General features: G+C 36.1%; 5 protein-coding genes across 7 annotated transcripts; 2 read left to right on the top strand and 3 right to left on the bottom strand.

Annotated features, from left to right (window-relative positions):
* Positions 1–4,980: 4,980 nt before the first annotated feature.
* Positions 4,981–10,548, top strand: LOC108970810 (serrate RNA effector molecule homolog). 3 transcript variants are annotated; one of them, XM_018936440.1, is made up of 9 exons: positions 4,981–5,067; positions 5,451–5,606; positions 5,667–5,839; positions 5,905–6,187; positions 7,116–7,182; positions 7,248–8,639; positions 8,706–9,445; positions 9,517–9,624; positions 10,368–10,548. In XM_018936440.1, exons 2-9 carry the CDS (start codon positions 5,452–5,454, stop codon positions 10,444–10,446), a joined length of 2,997 nt encoding a protein of 998 aa, XP_018791985.1. In that variant the 5' UTR covers positions 4,981–5,067; position 5,451; the 3' UTR covers positions 10,447–10,548. The 3 variants fall into 3 exon arrangements, 2 of the variants coding, with proteins under 2 accessions (XP_018791985.1, XP_018791984.1); XM_018936439.1 differs by lacking the exon at positions 10,368–10,548 and adding an exon at positions 9,823–9,989; XR_001993508.1 differs by lacking the exons at positions 7,248–8,639; positions 8,706–9,445; positions 9,517–9,624; positions 10,368–10,548 and adding an exon at positions 6,468–6,816.
* A 99-nt stretch (positions 10,549–10,647) lies between these two features.
* On the bottom strand, positions 10,648–13,446 carry LOC108970811 (protein msta). The gene is made up of 4 exons (XM_018936442.1): positions 12,437–13,446; positions 11,978–12,232; positions 11,342–11,903; positions 10,648–11,257 (listed from the first exon to the last, which is right to left on the bottom strand). Exons 1-4 carry the CDS (start codon positions 12,790–12,792, stop codon positions 10,718–10,720), a joined length of 1,713 nt encoding a protein of 570 aa, XP_018791987.1. The 5' UTR covers positions 12,793–13,446; the 3' UTR covers positions 10,648–10,717.
* A 52-nt stretch (positions 13,447–13,498) lies between these two features.
* LOC108970812 (probable tRNA pseudouridine synthase 2) lies at positions 13,499–14,793 on the bottom strand. Its single transcript, XM_018936443.1, has 3 exons — positions 14,474–14,793; positions 14,201–14,404; positions 13,499–14,138 (listed from the first exon to the last, which is right to left on the bottom strand). Exons 1-3 carry the CDS (start codon positions 14,601–14,603, stop codon positions 13,531–13,533), a joined length of 942 nt encoding a protein of 313 aa, XP_018791988.1. The 5' UTR covers positions 14,604–14,793; the 3' UTR covers positions 13,499–13,530.
* Positions 14,794–15,074: 281 nt separating this feature from the next.
* LOC108970839 (WD repeat-containing protein 74) lies at positions 15,075–16,767 on the top strand. Its single transcript, XM_018936497.1, has 4 exons — positions 15,075–15,162; positions 15,400–16,085; positions 16,142–16,500; positions 16,557–16,767. The coding sequence occupies exons 1-4, from the start codon at positions 15,075–15,077 to the stop codon at positions 16,666–16,668; spliced, it is 1,245 nt and encodes a 414-aa protein (XP_018792042.1). The 3' UTR covers positions 16,669–16,767.
* A 14-nt stretch (positions 16,768–16,781) lies between these two features.
* On the bottom strand, positions 16,782–20,009 carry LOC108970703 (sodium channel protein Nach). Its single transcript, XM_018936226.1, has 6 exons — positions 19,780–20,009; positions 19,096–19,299; positions 17,397–18,133; positions 17,208–17,325; positions 17,022–17,131; positions 16,782–16,957 (listed from the first exon to the last, which is right to left on the bottom strand). The coding sequence occupies exons 1-6, from the start codon at positions 20,007–20,009 to the stop codon at positions 16,782–16,784; spliced, it is 1,575 nt and encodes a 524-aa protein (XP_018791771.1).
* Positions 20,010–20,327: the final 318 nt, after the last annotated feature.

Raw genomic sequence — 20,327 nt, 5'->3', positions numbered from 1 at the left:
TACATACATACATACACAAACAGCATAACTAATGGCAATGACGGATGGTGCAAGGACGCTCATAATCATAATTAAACAAACTCTTGAGACAAACATTTTCGTTTAACATGCATCTTCAAAAGAAAATTGTAAGCTTTGGTTTTGGTGCACAACGCGGTGTCTTTTCGCCAGCGAGCCATGCTCGTCGTGTTGCTTTATTTTAGTTTACTGTATGCGCATGTTTTTGTTCCAATGGGACACGATTTTTGTGGATTCGTTTGTTGGTGGCGAATTTTATTGGTTTATGCTAATTGAAAACTGGTTGAACTCTGAGAATATATAAAAATAGCAGAACCGGAACAGTTTGCGAGAATTCTATCAAATTCAGCGGGCAAACCAAAAAAAAACTCTTATTTTCTATTGAAACGGGAATATTTTATAGTTATGTATATATGTTGTATAAGTATGTATGTATGTAATATGCACTAAATATGCTATTATATGCAAAGGAAAGCTTTCGATTCGAGCCTGAATTTTCAAACTCAATCATTTGCTACTGCAAGCTGAGTTTTTAAGTATTTTCAGCATATTGTTCTTAACAAAATGCAAAATAACACATTCGACGTATGTACCGGTAGTGATTATACAATTTCCGGTCATGCCGGATTGGGAGGGGTTAGCATGCTGCTAACTATTCGCATAAACATATTTCCTACAATGAAGCGGAGAGTCTTCTATAAATATTATATTCTAAGGTTTGTTTTACAAATACATACATACATACAAATTTGTATTCTTACGTATCGAGTATATTTTGACGATTTATTGGTTTTACACGTTCTAGGACGCTGGACAACCGATGATTTTACTAACAAAATAAAAGTTTCTATGTGCATTTTGTGGGCATATGTCTACATCGCTTTACCTAGGTGGATATCGGACTTAATCATGGCTTGATTGACAGCCAGCGGTGTGCGATTTATAATTAATTATATGCACATGAACATATGCATTAAATATGTATATAAGTATGTGTGTATGGTACTCGTTTTTGTTGTTGCTCATTTTTGCAAATTGATAATCGTGCAGCTTTTGCTTTTCGTCAGATTCTAGCAATTAATATTTGTGAATTTCTACCTATTGTTTGGCGGTGTAGACGAACGAGCCGATATCCGGGATTGGCTGTGGCCGTGGTATGTATCGCCAATGGTTTTCATATTGCGCCCGGTTTCTATATTCAATTCTATAAATTTTCTGCTTCTGCTTTCTTTGCGTCGTTTCGCAGGTATCGTAAGGCGTAAATCATTAAGCGTGAGCCTTAAGCAATTTACCGTTCGGCGTTGGTCGTTCGTGTGTGCTTATTCAATCCATAATTTATTTAAATACCCACAACTGCCGCATACATTAAGCCGGCGTTGAGTGGATTTAATTAGCATTACGGGTTTTTATTAAAAATTATTGAAATTGCATTGTTTATTGTATTGACTGTACATACATACACATGCACATTTATATCGGTGGGAATATCCTCAATTCTATTGTTTTTCTTAAATGAATAATGGCAGAATATAAAACAATTGAATTCTACCAAAAATATTAGCTCAAGTCTGAAATAGAAATATTGGGTGACTACCCAAAGTCTTTTCGTATTTTGGAAATAGATGTGKTTGCGTTTTATATCTCCAGTGCTACTAATCACATTGTGTCATACATTATAGTGTGGGAAAAGTGAGAAAGGTAAGCTTCGTTTAATAAAAAAATTAAACTTGGGAGAGTTGAAAAAAAAGTTAGAGTTGCTCAAAAATTAGTGACAAAAATTAAGAAAGGAAGAATGCCACGCAAGCCACCAATGAAATTGGTTCGTGTAGCACAACAATGGTCACATAAGCAGCCATGACATCGCTAAGGAACTTAAAATTCATCATCAAACGTTTTTGAACCATTTAAAACATGAAAAATTTAATGGACCGAATTAACATCTCCGATTCTTTGCTGAAATAAAATGAAATCGAACCATTTCTGAAGCGAATGGTAACAGGAGACGAAAAGTGGATCAAATATAACAATTAAGTTCGGAAAAGATCGTGGTTCAAGCGTGGTGAAGCTCAACAGATCGCAAAACCAGGATTTACGCCTCGAAAGGTTATGTGATTGGTGGGATTGGAAAGGAATCATGCACTATGGTTGAACGATTGATTCTACATTTTACTGTCAACTTGTCAGTTGTTGCAGTGCAAGCAATCGAAAAAAAAAAAAATGGCCACAACTGAACAACAGAAAGGGCTTCGTCTTCCATCAGGACAACGCTATACCTTACACATCTTTGATGACTCGGCAAAAACCTGGAAGCGCTTGGCTAGGTACTTTTGAGGCATCCACAATATAGCTCTGACATTACATCATCGGACTACCATTTGTTTCGGTCAATGCAGAACTTCCTTAATGGAGTAAAGTTGGCTTCAAGAAAAGCCTGTGAAAATTACTTGTCGCAGTTTTTCGCCGAGAAACTAGAAAAGTTTTTCACTGATGAAATAATGTTTCTAGCAGAAAAATGGCAAAGAATGTGCCACCAAAATGGTACATATTATTATTTACATATTAAAGTTCAATATGAAAAGACTTTTTCGGCTCAATGATAATTATTGGTTTCAGCTGTCTTTTTGTATGAGGATATATAAATATATAACACATACGTATGTATGTACATATACGCAATTGTAAGCCACAGAATATGTTCTTATAAGTTTACTGTTATTCTATACTTGAGATTTGCAGATTTCTCCATTCATCATTAAAAATAAATACATAAATAAACAGTAATCTCAAATAATAGGGCAACAAGCTGGTGATTTATCTCGTGCCTTTAGGTGTTTGAAAATTATACAGGCATGACTATTGACGTCAAAACATACATACATATATTCAGCCAAGTGTTGACTTGCCTAATTTCTTAATAAGTTATAAACAAAGATAGTTTATATACAGATGTACATACATACCTACACATGTACATACATATGTATGTATTCACTGTATGGTCAGCCAGTGTTAAAATATGGAAAATTTAGAATTCAGAAACAGGTAAAGCACTGAACTTTTAAATTTAGATGTGCATATGAATAAAACTATGAATTATATAACTTAAAGCCGAACATCGATTCAATAGCAGATATGAATTTGAATTTTCGGGTCCAATACAATTTAACCAAAACTAGTATGACTTTGTAGATTTGTATATCGCATCCACGTATTTATAAATGACTATGAATGTAGTTAAATTTATTAAATTATGAACCAGTTTCTAAAGAAATAACCGCAGATGACTACAAACGCGGTTCATACATAGTATGTATATATGTCATTGGGTGCTCAATTTTGTGGTCGCACCGAAAAGTGATGACTGCGGATCATGATGCTTAGCGTTGGTGATGATTATGCTGTTGGTTGCTCAAGCGGTGAAGCGCGACGATTGACGTGCTAATTTAATAGTTATACTCGCCGTGTGAGCAACACATTTTCAGCCAGCAATAATTTCAAAACTTTATTTGTATTACCATAAAAATGCGCCTTGCTTTACACGCTTTCAAAGGCCGAACGCGTAGCATTGCCGAATTGCGAATATGGAGAGTGGGCGATTATTGACTATGTGAAAAAATTGCATCAATCAATTAGTTTATTAATGAACGCAGAGCCAGTCTGCACCAGTCTCAAAAATGAGCGCTATTAAGAAACGTGCTTGGAAACTGGAAAATGCAGTTTTTACATTCGTAAAGTTTTGTGGCCAAAAGATGGCCATAGCCATGTTGACCTATTGTCACTTTTCGAAACTTGCCAGAGATGCGTTGTCTGTTGTGGTGCTTTTAATTTTAATATTGTTTACTGCAGTATCTTTTGATAATTTCTGTGTTATACAAATGCACACAAGCAGACGCTGCCACTACCTACGTGTATGTGGTGTGTTTGTTATTAACTTGTGTACAAGCTTGTTTTTATGGTGTATATTAGCGCCGCCTCATCATCGCGCGGCTTCACCTTGACCTTAACACACATTCAACAGCGCTCAGATGACAACATATTTGGGAGACTGCTCATATCGTATTTCTGTTGTTGTTGTTGTCGTGGATGCTGGTTAAAAGTTTTTGTTTGTTCAAATTTCGCATGCTTATAGAAAATTGCAAATAAAGAGACAAAGGTGAAGAGATCAAGGGATTTTGTACTCGAATGTGTGTTCCCAATGTAGTATTGAAGTGTTATAAAGCTATGTAGATATATTAAGAATATAGGAAAATTAAATGAGAATTACGAAAATGTGTGAAAATGAAATGCGACAACAAATTACAGCGAGTATCGAAAGACATGGCTCTCTTGCATATGAATAAATATGATTTTTGTCCGGTTCACATATAACTTTTTTGTTGGCAATTCACACTTTAACAACGAAGCGAGTTAAGTAAAACTCAAGTATGTCATGCAATGTGTAATTATTAATGACACTAGACTTTAGTTCAACATTAAATTGGAAAGTCGAAAAAGTCTTTTCGTATTTTGTCAATAGCGGTTGCAGAGGTATATCTCCAGTGCTACCAATCACATATTATATCATGCCATATCGTGTTGGAAAGGTGAGATTTCAAAATTTCTTACCTTTTGAACATACATACATCTACACATAAACAAAAATCACATGAACATACCCTGAAAGAAATTGTGTATATAAAGTTTGCATTTCTTTATTGACAACGTTTGATATTTATGCATGGAAGATTAAATATATATCAATACGTTTTTCATTTTATTTTCCTCAAAGTAAGTTTAAAGTGTTTATACAAAAACAAGTAAAATTAAATGTCATATACTTTATATTGTTTTCAAAAAACGTTTTGCTTGTATCACCCTGTATTAAGAAGCGCCATCTACATCATCACTGCTTAAGCAGCAACCGCTGACTTTCAGCGGTTCGCGATATAAAGCGGTGTTTACCTGATTTGTGTGTCATTTATACGTTCTCTGCTGAAACTATACCAACGTTACTTTTATTTCTTTTCGTGTCGTCAGCGTCTTTTCTGTGAGTGTTTCCAGAACTTCTTGGTAAGTTATTCAAGATATTGTGTGTTTCATATTATTTAAATAATAAATATTATTGTGAAAGTAAAATAGCGGCCCGATTTCGTGAAAATAGTGAGTGTGATATATTGTATATATGAACATACAAATGTATGCTTTATAACTGTAAAGTGAAATTATCAAAATTAAATGTAAAAAGAACCACAAAATCAATTTAGAACCGAATTCGGTGTTACAAATTGTGTCGTGGACAATTGCTGTTATCTTCAATTCAGGTTGAGGTTATGTTCAGCGCTTTCACTTGATATTGAACTAGCATTTTTTCCACCTACCACAATATTAGAATGTACATGTGAAGAAATTTTATGAATTTTAAACTCATATTTTTATTTTTTTGCAATTGATAGAATGATGGGCGATTCAGATGATGAGTACGATCGCAAACGTCGCGATAAATTCCGTGGCGAACGCAGCTCGGGAGATAGCTACCGTTCAGAGCGTCGTGAAGACCGTCGCGGTGGTGGAGGCACAGGCGCAAGTGGGCGTGATGAATGGGCAGAACGGTAAGTAGATAATTTTTGTTCTGCTTTGTAAATATAAATTAGCAATATTTTTTCTTACAGTAATCCCTTCCGAGGAGGCGGTGGAAGTGGAAGCGGTGGCAGGCCTAGGCCAGATTATCGAGAGTATCGTCCCGGCGGTCGTGAACGTTATGGGTCTCCTGGTCGGGAAATGCCCCCCGCAAAAAGAATGCGACCGGACTGGGGTGATGATATGCGTGCGACTCCACGTTATGGTATGCACATAAGAGTATTATTTATATGTCAATTGCCCACATTATGATTTTATATTTTATCACAGGCTATGATCCCTATCTTATGCACGCATGGAATGAACATTATGCTGCACATAGCTATCATGGCGGTTACGGTGGCCATGGACATGCACCACACGCGGCTCGGGAGTCACAAAGCGCAAACGATTTGCAAACACAGCCCGCAATGCTTACGTTAAAACAGTTTTTAGACACACAGGATGATGGAATTTCCGACTCCGAAGTCTTGAAAAAATACAGTGAATATAAAACCGAGTTCAAGCGTCAACAATTGAATGAATTTTTCGTCGCTCACAAAGACGAGGAATGGTAAGGCATACTAAATATGAAAGAAAATTAACAAACGAAATCCAGATTGCTAATGGTAAAGTAGTTTTGTCACCGTTCGTTGATGTTCAATGATATCGTATGTTAGAAATGAAAAACAATGCAACTTGGAAAATGAAAGATTTTGTTAACTTTCTTTTATTATGTATATGTATGTACATATATTTATCCTTTTATTTAAACATCTCCTTTAAAATGTTATGATATGAATTACAATTTAAAATTATTGTAAAGTTTTGTATAACAAAGTTTTTCTCTACAGCTATTTGCGTATGGGGAGCTATACGTTACTTGAGATTTGCTGTTAAACTTATGTATGTGCAAAATATTGTGCAGCTGGTTGCAGCAGCAGCTCAATTTTAGCGAAAAGGCTACACACGCTCACGCACGTAGCTACTACAATATGTTCCCAACTACCACTACTACTATCACATTATCGTTTTCGCGCTGCTCGTATATATTCAGAAATATATATCGAGATATCCGAATTTTTGTAACTTTTGCACTGGGCGAGCAATGCTCTAGTGTGTTAATTTGATCGCGTTTTAATTTTATCCGCTTTTAAATTCAAACGAAATACACATAAGATATGAAAAAATTTTGACCAAGAGGTAAGATTTGGGTATTTAACTCTTAATTAAATTTAAATGATATGGCACTTTACAACTACTTCTGTACCGAGTGAAAATTGCAATTTTTTTTAGCTTACTAGCAATGATGAATCTTCGAAAAATTAACATTTACAGCTAATTGAAACCAAACATCCAGTGTCATGCAGACCTTGTCTTCAACCTTTGTACTTTATGTTAAATAATAATACTAAGAAAGGAATACATGTATATATGTATATTATCCTAGGTTTTAATACTTATGTATATATATTTTTTTATTTTTAATTTCATTTAAATAGGTTTAAAAATAAATACCATCCCTTGGACAGCGTTAAACGTAAGGAAGAGCAATTGAGCTTCTTGAAGGTATTATACTGCTCCTACCAAAAATTGTAATTGTTAATATATAACTGATTATTTGTTTATTTCAGAAACGGGTTGAAGTTTTTAATGAAGTTTTGGAAAATGGTCAGGTGAAAGCAGTATCAATTGATACATCCCAAACGGATCCCTTATTGCGTTTGCTTGATACAGTGGTTATTAAATTAGAAGGTGGCACGGATGATGACTTGAAAATTCTTGATGAAAAACCCCGAGAATACACCTTTCCGGAAAGGTCTTTTGATAAGAAACCAGAACACGATGATGATGTCATCATTACTTCAGTTGGCAAAAAACGCAATGTAGATGAGGATGAACCCAAAGTGGTGTCACCAAGGCCGGTACGTCGGGCAACAATTTCAGATGATGAGGAGAACTGGGACGAAGAAGACGCTGATAGCAAAACTATAAATAACAAACATGACAAGAAAAAAAATATTTCGGACGACGAAGATAAAAGTGACGAAGATGAAAAGAGTAAAGAAAAGAAGTCATTAAAACGGAAACGTACCAGTTCTGAGTCATCATCTTCATCGTCTTCTGATTCGGATTCCAGTAGTTCCAGTTCTAGTGACGAAGACGATGATGAAAAATTAAAAGACAAATATGATTTGGGTAGTGTTAAAGAAGATAAAGAGACGGAAAAAGAGGAAGTGGCAGTAGATAAAGAAGAAGAAGTTGGGAATAAGACAAAAAAAGAGACAAAAACGTCAGAAATTGCCACAGCCGAAAATATATCCAATGGTGAAGACGAAAACAAGTCAGAGGTCACCCAAAATGGTATGGATACAGAAGATTTGTCTGTAGAACTAGGAGAAAAAAGTAATGGAGAATCAGTTACTGAAAAAATTGATTCTGACAAAGTCGATGAAACAGTACCTGACGATACAGGTATAAAAGAAATAAGCTCAAATACTGAAGATTCAAAGAAGGAAGAAAATAAAGCCGACCAAGATGATTCATTGTCAAGTGAAAACAAGGAAACTAGTGAAGAAAAAGATAAAAAAATGGAGATTGAAGACCAGCCCGAAACTATCGATTTGGACAAGGTAAAGGATGGTCCACAACCGCGAGCGCTTCACCGTACTTCGTCAATTTTCTTGCGAAATTTAGCTCCATCAATTACTAAAGCGGAAATTGAAGCCTTGTGCCAACGTTTTGATGGATATCTCCGCGTAGCTATTGCCGATCCCTTGGTGGACCGCCGTTGGTACCGTCGCGGCTGGGTAACATTCAAAAGAGATGTGAACATAAAAGAGATTTGTTGGAATTTAAATAACACCAGGCTGCGTGATTGCGAAATGGGTGCGATTGTGAATCGTGATCTAAGTCGAAGGGTGCGTCCAGTAAATGGAATGACGGCGCATAAAACAATTGTGCGCTCTGACATCAAGTTATGTGCGAAGATTGCCATGAATTTGGATGAGAAATTCAAGCTATGGGTAAATATTTAGAAAGATTTTGTATAATAAGAAAATTAGTTTAACTGAGTAACGATCTATTGACAGGATAAGAGCTTAGAGGATAATGGAGATCAAAACATGGAGAATCGCAAGGGCAATGATGATGCCGGTGCCTCCTATGGCTTCAAGTCGAACAACCCAGTTCTACAAAATATAACAGATTTCTTAATTGAAGAAGCTTCGGCTGAAGAAGATGAATTATTGGGTATATCCGGTGAAAATAAAGAATCCGAGGGTGAATCTATTGAGAGAGATGCACAGCTCATTTCGGTGCTTGACAGCCTAATTTTATATCTTCGCATTGTGCATTCTGTGGATTTTTACAACCACTGTGAATACCCTTACGAGGATGAGATGCCAAACCGTTGTGGCATAATACACGCACGTGGACCGCCGCCAGCAAAAGTTCTACAGAACGACATACAGGACTATATTAAAAATTTCGAAAGCAAAATGCAAACATTCTTGGCCAAGACGACGCCAATAGATGATGAAGAGCTCAAAAATTTGGGCAGCAAAGATGCGGAAGCTGAAGTCGAGAAGTTCATTCAGGCGAACACTCAGGAGTTGGCGAAAGACAAGTGGTTGTGTCCGCTTTCGGGAAAGAAATTCAAAGGCCCGGAATTTATACGTAAACATATATTCAATAAGCATACAGAAAAGGTTGAAGAAGTGCGGAAGGAGGTGGAGTTCTTCAATAACTATTTGCGGGACCCCAAACGACCACAACTCCCCGAACATGCCAGTTCCACTAAGCGAACCACTTCAGAGTCAGGTGGTTTTGGGTAAGTTATACACCGCATTCACTTCAGTATCCAGCAATATATTCACTGATTCAAATTGCTTATTTAAATAGTTATCGAGCACCGGCATATCCACCATCATTTATGCCTCCATATGCGGCTTATGCCCCGCCGATGATGATGCCTGGCCGTGGGGGACGAGGATTTGGACCTGGTCGCAGGTAGTTTATAATTAAAGAACTACATACATATACGTATATATAGATAGATGTAGATTTTTATATTGTAAATATCGTAAAGTATACTCTATTAATTAGGTTCCTGTCTTTTGTTGCTTGATCATTTTTTTCATTTTCCTTTTATAAAATGTATATTTTACGAACGTATTGTGAAATTTGTTGTGTACAACCTTTTTACAGAGAACCAATGGAACAACAACGTCGTATTATTGGTTATCATGACTTGGACGCGCCCGCAAATTTCGATATGTTCGAATAAATTGTGTTGATTCGTAGGAGCACTACAACAACATACAACTGCTATATTTACATGCCACATTTCAGATAAAAAAAAAAATAAATAAAAACATACGATATAAACACACGTACCATGTAGAATCTGAAAGAGGCCACAGGAAATGTACTTTTTACAACTACAAACATAAAATGACATTCAGCGAATAGTTATATACCGTGTACAATTTATGATTTCCTTATAAATAGTTAAATTATCTTAGCGGTTGTGTTTAGTTTAAACTTGTTTTCTGTAAAATATTTGCCAAGGAAAGAAAGTACTCAAAATATTTAAAGCCTTTCGCATACTATTGCTTGAAGTCAATATTAATTTTCACTTTTCCTGATTTTCGTTTTTAATTTACTGCACTAAGTAATTTTTAATAAACCACAAAGCAAAAGTGAAGTATGTTAAATATAAAACAATTCTATTTATGTTTATATGCTTACAGACCCGCTAATAAGTATCGTCAATTAACACAATACAGGGACTTGGATGCCCCTCAAGAACCAGTTGACATATTTAACTAATGCTGAATGAAAAAGCTATATTCATTGTATTTAAATAAACTCTCAAGACTCTTATGTAAACAAGATTTAAATTTAATTAAAAACGCAAGACAGACATTACAATTTGTTATTTTTGTTTTCTTATACTTTATATTATGCTTATGAAAGTAAATAAGAAATGCGAATGCAACATGGTAAAAAGATGAGTTGAGATGACGTTTAAGATGACATTCATTTTAAAAAATTTATACAAATATAGAAAAACGCTCACTGCATGAGTAAAAAAATCCAATTAGCTATAATTGTTGATTAGCGTATCCAATTCGGTGAGTGATTTCAATACAGCATCGCTCAATTTGCTACCTGCTACGTTGTCTAGTTCTTTCTCCAAGATCTTAGCGGCTTTCAGCAGATTCTCGCGAGCGGAATTGAAATAATTCAATGCCGTAGCAACTTGTTCTTCGCTCTTGCTGGCATTTGCAAGCAGGCGCTTACCCTGCTCAATCTGAACCGTTTGCATTTCAAACAAAATAATACCTACGTAAATAGACAAACGAATAGTGTATGGATCCAGTTTCTGGCAAATGTCATAGAGTTCCTCGCATAAATGTAATTTCTTATTCAGAAGTGAGTCGCTTAAATTTTTCAGTGCGTAGCCGATTTCGGTGCCGTATAGCTGAATGAGCGTGTGTTTCAAATTGAATAAATGGTAGTGATGGGGGTGTAAAAACTTCGAAAGCTTGTTAATCAGCGCTTCCAACTGCTTAACTGTGGGCTTGCGTGATAGTAGATTATCAACTTCCTCGGTCATTTGCGTGAGAAGATATCGCACCTATACACATATGTGTGTGGGTTTATGAGAAGATTATAAGTTAGTAAGTAGATGGAAAATAAATAAATATGAATGTCATCTAACCTCTTCCCCACTGATCATGATAGGGCACTTGGTGCATGCCCAATCACTTTTCATATTAAGTGGATCCTTTGGCAAGTGAATGCCATCGCATGACTCGCCCTCATCGCCCATACATAGCATTGTACTGAAATTCGAACCATACTCGGTAGGGTCGGTACAGCGTTCACATTTACAGAGGAAATGTTTTGTCATTGCCAAGTGTTCCTGACGCATCTGAGTGCCCCACAGCATATTCGAGTACATGATAATCAGGTGTTCGTCACGTTCAATATCTCTACCGGCTATGACAGAGATTCTGAAGCTCTTGCGCTGATCGAATTGAAAATAACAATTTGGTTGGCAAGCGTGCTCCATCATGCAGGCGGTGTAGTAAACACCACTTAACTCCATGCCCGACGGCAAGCTGATGCACATATAATTCGTCTCAATGATACCGCAAATTCGATGTAGTACCGCTGTGTCATACTCTTGCAGATATTTTTCCATTTGTTTTTGCTCCACACTTTTAAGGCGTTGTAGGAAGTTTCGTTGAAGATAAGACACAACTCTTTTCTCTGCATCGCTAAGCATTTGTCGAGTGAGAGATAGTGTGGTTGTATTTATAGTTTTTATGCTCTGGAAAAAAACTTCGCTTACTTGTGTAACTCGGAGCCAATGCGTTCCACCTCATGGCTTTGCATGTCCATCAATTCTGTCCATTTTTTGGGATTTTGACGTTGTAGCAACAAACATTTTAAGACAACCAAGGCATCAGAGCGATAGTAGTCCATGAGTGAGCGGGGATCCGAGGAAGCGGGTCCAGGTCCCAACATTAATATAGAACATTCAAGACCATGAAGATTAGGGTTATTTAACCCACCGCAGTTCGGTGAACATGTTGGCCAAAGGCATCTGAAATTGGTCAACATAGGACAAATTATTCTTAATAGTGTAAAAATGTATAAATTTCCATCAGAAAAACGCCTAACAATTTTACTTCCGTTGCCCGGAAGCTCCGTTTGGCGGAAGGCAAAAATTAACTGACGCATCAAAATTTTGACTTGTTTACTGTATACCATATGTACTCGTATATTGTATTTGTTGCTTTTGACTTACTTGGGGCAATGATGTGCTCCCATTCTGCAAGGTGTGAAACAACCCACACACGGCATAACAGGCACTTGTTCCTCGCGCTCATTTAGATACCATTTTGGACCGACAATAATAGGCATTTCAGCAAAAATAACGGTACCGGCTTTAATTTGGCGTGTGGCTTTTAAATAGCGGCCTAAAACCTTATCTTTGGCTATGCGAAATGGCCGGCATTCGGTTTTATGTTGCTTCCAGTGCTGCCTCTGATGATCAGCGCCGCAATATTTTACTAGCTTGCATGCTGAGCAATATAACTTAGCAGGTGTTTGGCACACGGCACAATTATTTGTCGTGAGACAATCAGGAGGTGAGGTAGACATGTTTGAACAATCTTGAATATTGTACTATTTATTACAAATTTTATTATTTTTTTATTAAATTTATTCTCGTTAGTCTTCATATAATTTTCGATTCATTCACTAAATGTTTATATTAGCATCATTTCAGAGTATTTATATGGGTATAATTGCATATGCATACATATACATATATTTATGTGTTTGTACACCGATATTTTATTTTTAGCACACTATAATTATTACTGCACTTCGACACTTCCCATGCAGTTCTGATATTATCTGGACCAAAATTTGATAATTTTCATTCAAAATATATGTATAATTAAGACATGCTTTAAATACGTATTTTCGTAGTAGTAGTCACTAGTTGCTAACACAATATGCTTATCGGAAAGAGACTGTACTGGGCTGCTGTTTCTCCTCTACTGACGGTAGACACCAATGTGGCGTGGATCGAATGGCAGTTTTTCAAAACGAATTCTGAAAATTGTCGAATGCTCTACTGTTGAAAAACGAGGGCGTAAAGCTTAAGAGCTTAACTAAAAATTATTCGCTCACAATAACCTCTCTTAAAAAATTAAATATCGCTCTTTAACAATAATATCATTAATATCCATAGCGAGACGTGTGGATGCGATAGATGATATGCACGAATTGAAGTTCAATGGAAGCAAATATTTATATATATTTATACAACTTATCTTTATTGTATTAAATAAGTTAGCATTTTAATAATAACAATAAACCAATTTATTTTTTCTAATCGCTTCTGAGTTCTATTTTATTTTGTTTTAAGAGATGTGGATGCTGCTCCAATACTTCCCGTTGCTCTTTCATATTTTTCATTACACCTCGTAATCTCCAACCATGTCGGAGCAGCGCATTTTCTACACCGAAGTGCCCATGTCGTATGCAGCGTATGGACGTGCAGTACGCGACCGTACGCAATTCAATGCCCATCTCATTCACCAGAGAGGCCAGATACTCCTCACTTTCATTGATCGCATGCACTTCCACTGTAAATTCTGGACGCTTAAAATCTATTAATTTGATACCATATATAATTGGTTGTGAATTATCCGCTGGACGGATTAATCCTTTGCAAGCAATCTCATAGGCTGCTTGTGATTGTAAATCTACTCCGCAGAGTTCGTACATTTTACGTTGGTGTGATGCTTGTAACGATGCTGCTAAAGCACTTATACGTTCTGGACGCACGTGCCGATGATCGGATTTAACCGTTATGCGGGAATCAGCGAAATGTGTTTCAGTTGCGACACCCATTCGACCAGTTATATGAAAAGCACGCAGCGGACGATTTCGTTGAATGAGCTGCGACTGGCGTATGCCCTTATTCAATCCGAATACTATAAAGTAAATAATCATTAAAGAATTAATTTGTAAAGAATTAAGTGTAATTTATAATTACATAGTACACCGCTCGTGTGTATACCCAATCCGGCGACTAGTGCACAACGTATGTCTGATATTTGATATCTTGGCCCTGTGGCTAACACATGGTCGGCTAAATCAATGGACTGGATTTTACGCAACAAAGGATTTGCATCACCTCCTGGTTCTAAAAGCGGTGTTTCCAGTCTACGAGGTTCTCGTACTTCCATATCATTCAAATCTATAAAAATAATCGGCATTGATATTTGCACAATTTATATTATAATATATTGTTTTATATTATCTATACCTTGGACTACGTTGTGAAGAACTGCGTTTTTTACGTGACTAACTTTCATTCCAGCAGGTTTGTAAATATTCATAATACCGTTCAAATATCTGAAAACTGTTGGCGCGTCGTAAACCTTTGTCAATGACATTTTCGCTAATATTATAAAACTATTGGGTATTTCGTATCAACTATTATTCATTAAATAAAGTTGTAAACTTTCTACGGGATGTATTATTCTAAGTTGGTTTTGCAATACCGACGGAACTTGTTTTATTAAAATTTACAAATTGTTGTTTATTAGAGATATGTTTTTGTAATTTCAAATTTACATATATTGAAAAAATGAGTGTTTTATTATTATGAAATTAATAAATTACTATTATATGCGTAATAATAAACATTTGAATCGAATGTTGAATAATTCATCCTTAGGAACAGATGATTTTGACATTCAGTTCATTTCTACACGATACAATTCATTTTAGAAATTGTCAATATATTTTGTACATTTGTTTTGTTCTGTTTATACACGTGCGCGGTATTTCGACTTGTTTGGGGTAAATTTATTATTTACAATTTTTAGATATTTTTTGGGTATTCTATAAGTTTGTGACTAAAAATGAAGTGGTCTACAGCAAATTTAAAAAGTCCAAGCTATACAGAAAATCACGAACTATACGTTGGCACTAGTACCGGCACGTTCAAAAGTAAGTTAAAATTACACATATGTACAAATATATTTCTAGCATTAATGTTTTAAATATGTATATACATAATTCATACTCATAAAACGCATAAGTCTACCTCTTCAAAACATATTTAACATAATTTAAGTTTTCTTCCATACACGAAGCATATTCACAGTTTGCATTTACAAAAATGTTTTCATCTGACTCCCACTTAATACAAAAAAATTTCCTTGCTATTATTTTCATATTTCTCAGGGCTTGTTCCTGCTTTTGAGGAGAATCCTTTTGTTCAACGTAATCTATACGATATTAATCAGCTTGAGAAAGACGATAGGGTTACTGCGCTTTCTTTTGGGAATGATACCTCAGAGATTTTTATTGGGCGGGCAAAAGAAAGTGTCCATATGCATTCTCTCCGCAGTGACACAGTAGAGCGCACAATCAAACTTAAATTTGCGCACGTAGTAGGTTTTGCACGTTTTGATGATTTCTTAGCCGCCGGATTTTCTAATGGTCAAGTGCAACGAATATCCATTGAGAGCAGCGCTGATTCAGAGCTCATTATTAATAGTGGCGACGACATGTCACATTTGCGGCAATGTCCAACCAATCGAAATCTGGTAGCCACAGGAGGTAAAGGTCGTCAAAACAATTTAAAGGTTTTCGATATGGCAGCAGATGGAAAACAAATATTCACTTCGAAAAATTTGCCAAACGACTACCTTCAGTTGGAGGTACCCGTGTGGGATAGCGACGTTGGATTTATCGATTCACCACATACGCTGGCTACTTGTTCTCGTTATGGTTATGTGCGGCTTTATGACACACGTAAACAACGACGGCCAGTGCAGTGCTTTGCTGCCGAAGAACAAATGAGTTTTGCTACTTTGGGCGCACATGGAAATTATATATACGCAGGTACTACTATGGGCGCTATGAAGGTAAGATACAGAAAAACGAGGTATGATCAGTATTGTTATCTATATCATATTTGCAGGCATTTGATATAAGGCGCATGAAGACTTTCGTACACACTTACAAAGGATGTACTGGTGCCATCAGTGATGTGTCATTAGACTCTACGGGTAAATACCTAGCTTCAGCCTCTTTGGATCGTTATGTGCGTGTGCATCATGTTGATTCCACAGTACTGCTGTATCAATGCTATGTTAAATCAAAAGCTACACGCGTTTTAATACGTCAGTCGGCCGAAAACCCCAACTGCAGTACAACTGAAGCAACTGAGGAAGACCTGGATAAAACCGAAAACTCGACCAAAAAAATTAAAATTTTAAAACCTACTGTTCCAGAGGATAAGGAGTACGAGGATATGTTTGAAAATATGCAAACTATTTGGTAAGTCAAGTATTTTTGTTAGAGAATTTAACTAATAGACCTATTTTTTGCATTAGTGACGACGATGATGTCAGCGACGCTGAGAAAGGAGAAGAAAAATCTAAAAAAAACGGGAGTAAACGAAAAGGGGATAAAAACTTTAATAAAAGCAAAAAGAAGAAAGAGTGAATTGATGGATCTATTTTTACATAGGCTTAAAAATGTATAAATAATTTAAAATTAGAGGTTATGATAATTACAAAATAAAAGTTGTTATCCTGTCAAAGATATTATAAAACATTTTATTTGGATCGTATTTGAAATCCATTACATTCACCATTTCCACGATTGAGCGGCTGAAGTAGAACGCAACGTGCTTTATAATTGGTGTATAAACGATGTGTGCAATAGTACCCGAATTCTATTAGGGATACCATGCTGATTCCGAGACACAAATTAAACACTCCTCCCAAATCCGCTGAAAGAGAACAGAGATATTCGTGTTAGTTGCTCTTATACCTAAAATATATAAATTTACACACATAACAAACCGATCCATGACATGACCACCACCTTGCGTATAGCCGGTACTGTTTGCTTTGTCAAATAGGCACGAACGATAAATATATCTTGAGTATCAAAGGTAGTCGTACTGTTGATATGTACATGTGAACGCAAAATTGAGTTTTTTTATGAGCTGAGCATTTAGTTAACGTTATTTAACTTACTAATGTGTGCTGACGGAGCAATTATGTAGTTTCAGATCGGTTTTGTAGGCTAAAGTTGAGTAAGTGACGTCATAGCAGTTTGGTAGACAAATTTCGCATTTGACGCTTTTAAAAATATCTAGAACAGAGGATACACGTGCAAATTAAGACGAATCCACAAATATATGAGACAGAAAAACAAATACAAACCATAATTTTTGGAATAGCACACACTGTCATTCAATTTGCACTCTCGATAATCGGCCTTCGCATTCGGAATGTGATACGGTACGCACTGACATGTCTTCATTATAGCTTCTGTGCGGCAAGCGAGTGAACAAGCTGCTTGGCGATAACTATGCAACTCGAGGTCATCTGAAATTAGACAATCACGCTTTCCTTGTGATAATTCCAGTACTTCGGTTGAGGAGCTTTGTACAGTCGGTGAGATTTCAACAAAACTCTCTGAGTTCGATGTAATTGTTACTGAGGATGTTGCTTCCGTTACGTAGTCCATGGGGTGATGCGCCAACACAATTAAGCCGGTTGAAAGATTCCGTTCGGAGCCCTCAACACCAACAATAGTTAAGCCCCCATCTATGCCGAAAATATTAGCCGAAAAAGGGACGTAGGAGAGATTCTTTGGATTATAATTAAATGAGCAACAAGGACCTAAAAATGACGTGGTAGATATGAATGACAGGTACTCGTGTTTCTGACGGCAAGGGAACTCTTCAATGCCCCAGTAGCAACGTTTAACAAAATCGTTACAACTACCGCTAACTGCTTTGGCAACGTCGTAAATTGTCAAGTTGTTTAGTCGCAGCACTTCATCAGCAATTTTAAAGCTGTCTTGTGGTGGTGATTTCCAATTCTGATCAGTGAAGGCGTTTATATACTCCAAACCAATGGCAACGTCTTGTGGGTCGATACCAGCAGGAATTTTCCTGTCAAAAATAATAATATTATATACACATATGTGTAATAAAATATATATAAATATGTACTATATATGTACATATGTATGTATGTACATTTGGGTGTCCGTTATTTTCCATGTTTATTTACAACAACAATCGAACTGATCATTCAACAAATCATTTACAATACATTCTGTGTTGCTCATACCACATGGTGTACTTACTGTCTCTTATACACATCTAGATGTGTATAAGAGACAGGTATATATGTACATATGTATGTATGTACATTTGGGTGTCCGTTATTTTCCATGTTTATTTACAACAACAATCGAACTGATCATTCAACAAATCATTTACAATACATTCTGTGTTGCTCATACCACATGGTGTACTTATATACTTATATCGGTATTCTGCTTGAGACGATTGTCACATGTCTCTAATTGTCACTTGTCATTGAGACAAAAACTGAAACTTAAGAGAGCGTTTGCATTAAAAAATCAAAATGGGAAATAATATACTACACCATAATGTACATATATGCCAGCTTTTACCTATATTTCGTCACCKGAAATGCAAAATAACGTAACAACATTTTCGGAAATTTATAGTGGCATGAATGAAACAAGAAATAAAATGGAAAATGAGTGAAAAAAATKTTTAATATTGGTTAAAACTGGTTTATACCTAACCGCAGAACCTGAAAATGTTGGACATATGTAATATTATGTATGTAATTTGGAGTAGTGAATCGTAATCAATAAGACACTCAATTTCGAATTTTTTGATGATACGTTATTTTACATTTCAGGTAACGATATACTCTTATTTAAGTTCAATAGCATGGATACCCTCAAGAAATCATTAAGATAAGCAAACAAACGGAAAATACCAGATGTTCGCACGTTACACAAAATTCTAAATCTTCTGAAATCTTTTAGGCATCCATGCTTCTTCCTGTATTATATGATGTTGTTAAAACCCACAATGTTTTTATATAACGCTGTACACGCTCGCGGTTTACCACCTTGGGACTGCAAATGGTAATGCCCGGAAATGCTACGTCGGTTATGGCCAGGTCACTGGATATAGTGTTCAAGATGGGGTACGAATAGAATTTTAACCACAATTGTAGAGACAAATAAATTCCGAGCAGGAATAGATTGATGAGCACACTCGACCAAATCCATCTGGTTTTCAAACAGGCAAAAAATAACGTTATGAAAAATTAAAATTCAACTGAAACGACATTTAAAATCTGAATGGTTATATTATTTTGTCTAAAACACTTTTGCTACTACTTTTCCTGATTACATAATTCGTTACTTTTCCTACTTGAATCAGCTCCAATATATTTATATATACAAACATGTATAATATGTACTCGTAAGATACATATTCGACGAGCGGAATATTTATGAATTTGACACGAAATTTTTCTATATCGGAAATGCTTTGTAGTTATATCCTTCATTCTACGTTTTCAACTCCACTAAGAGTATTATTTAAAGACCTAACCCATATATAAATTTAGCAAAGCGTATATATCTTGTTTCATAAAATTTCTATTGCCATAGTTGATTATTGGATCGTTTTATTACGATGACATATATAATAGTATGTATGTATGTATATAAGTATATGCATGGCGGTGTGACGATAATACATACCTGGAAACTCCATGGGTTCTGTTCCGCCGTAGTAGCCATATGCCACTTACTTTAGTTGTCTGTGTGTACTCCCAAAAGGTGTCCACAATGGCAAGGCGCAATCTTTGTGCTACATCCTTGCTATAACCGGGATTCAACACTTTGGAGTGAAAACGCTGCGGGTGATGCAATTTGCCACGCTGCCTGAGCTTTTTGCCCTCGGCGTTTTGCTTCCACACGTTAAGAAACATTTCGTCAGACTGCGCTGAACATCATTACATTGCAGAGCTTTATTTATTCCCGACAGAAATATCTTTAAATGCTTCAATTAGTTAGGAAGTATGTGTAGGCCTTGGCAGTAACAATCGTTACAAGTTCACAACTCTAAAGTTCTATTAATTAAGTTGAACGGTGGAGGAGCAGGCCGACGAAGAAAGTTTGGTCTATGGAAAATAACAAATAAAATGGGCACATGCAAATTGATCAATAAAGTCCAACAAGTAAATTTTCTTGTTCTATCCTTTAATGGCTTGGACATTAGTCTATGCACGTTTCTATGTGGCGGTATG

This window comes from Bactrocera latifrons, unplaced genomic scaffold (genome assembly GCF_001853355.1).
Source record: "Bactrocera latifrons isolate USDA-ARS-PBARC rearing strain unplaced genomic scaffold, ASM185335v1 scaffold_31, whole genome shotgun sequence".
Classification (NCBI taxonomy): domain Eukaryota; kingdom Metazoa; phylum Arthropoda; class Insecta; order Diptera; family Tephritidae; genus Bactrocera; species Bactrocera latifrons.
The sequence above is the reverse complement of the archived record's forward strand: the minus strand, read 5'-3'. Positions and strand labels throughout refer to the sequence as shown.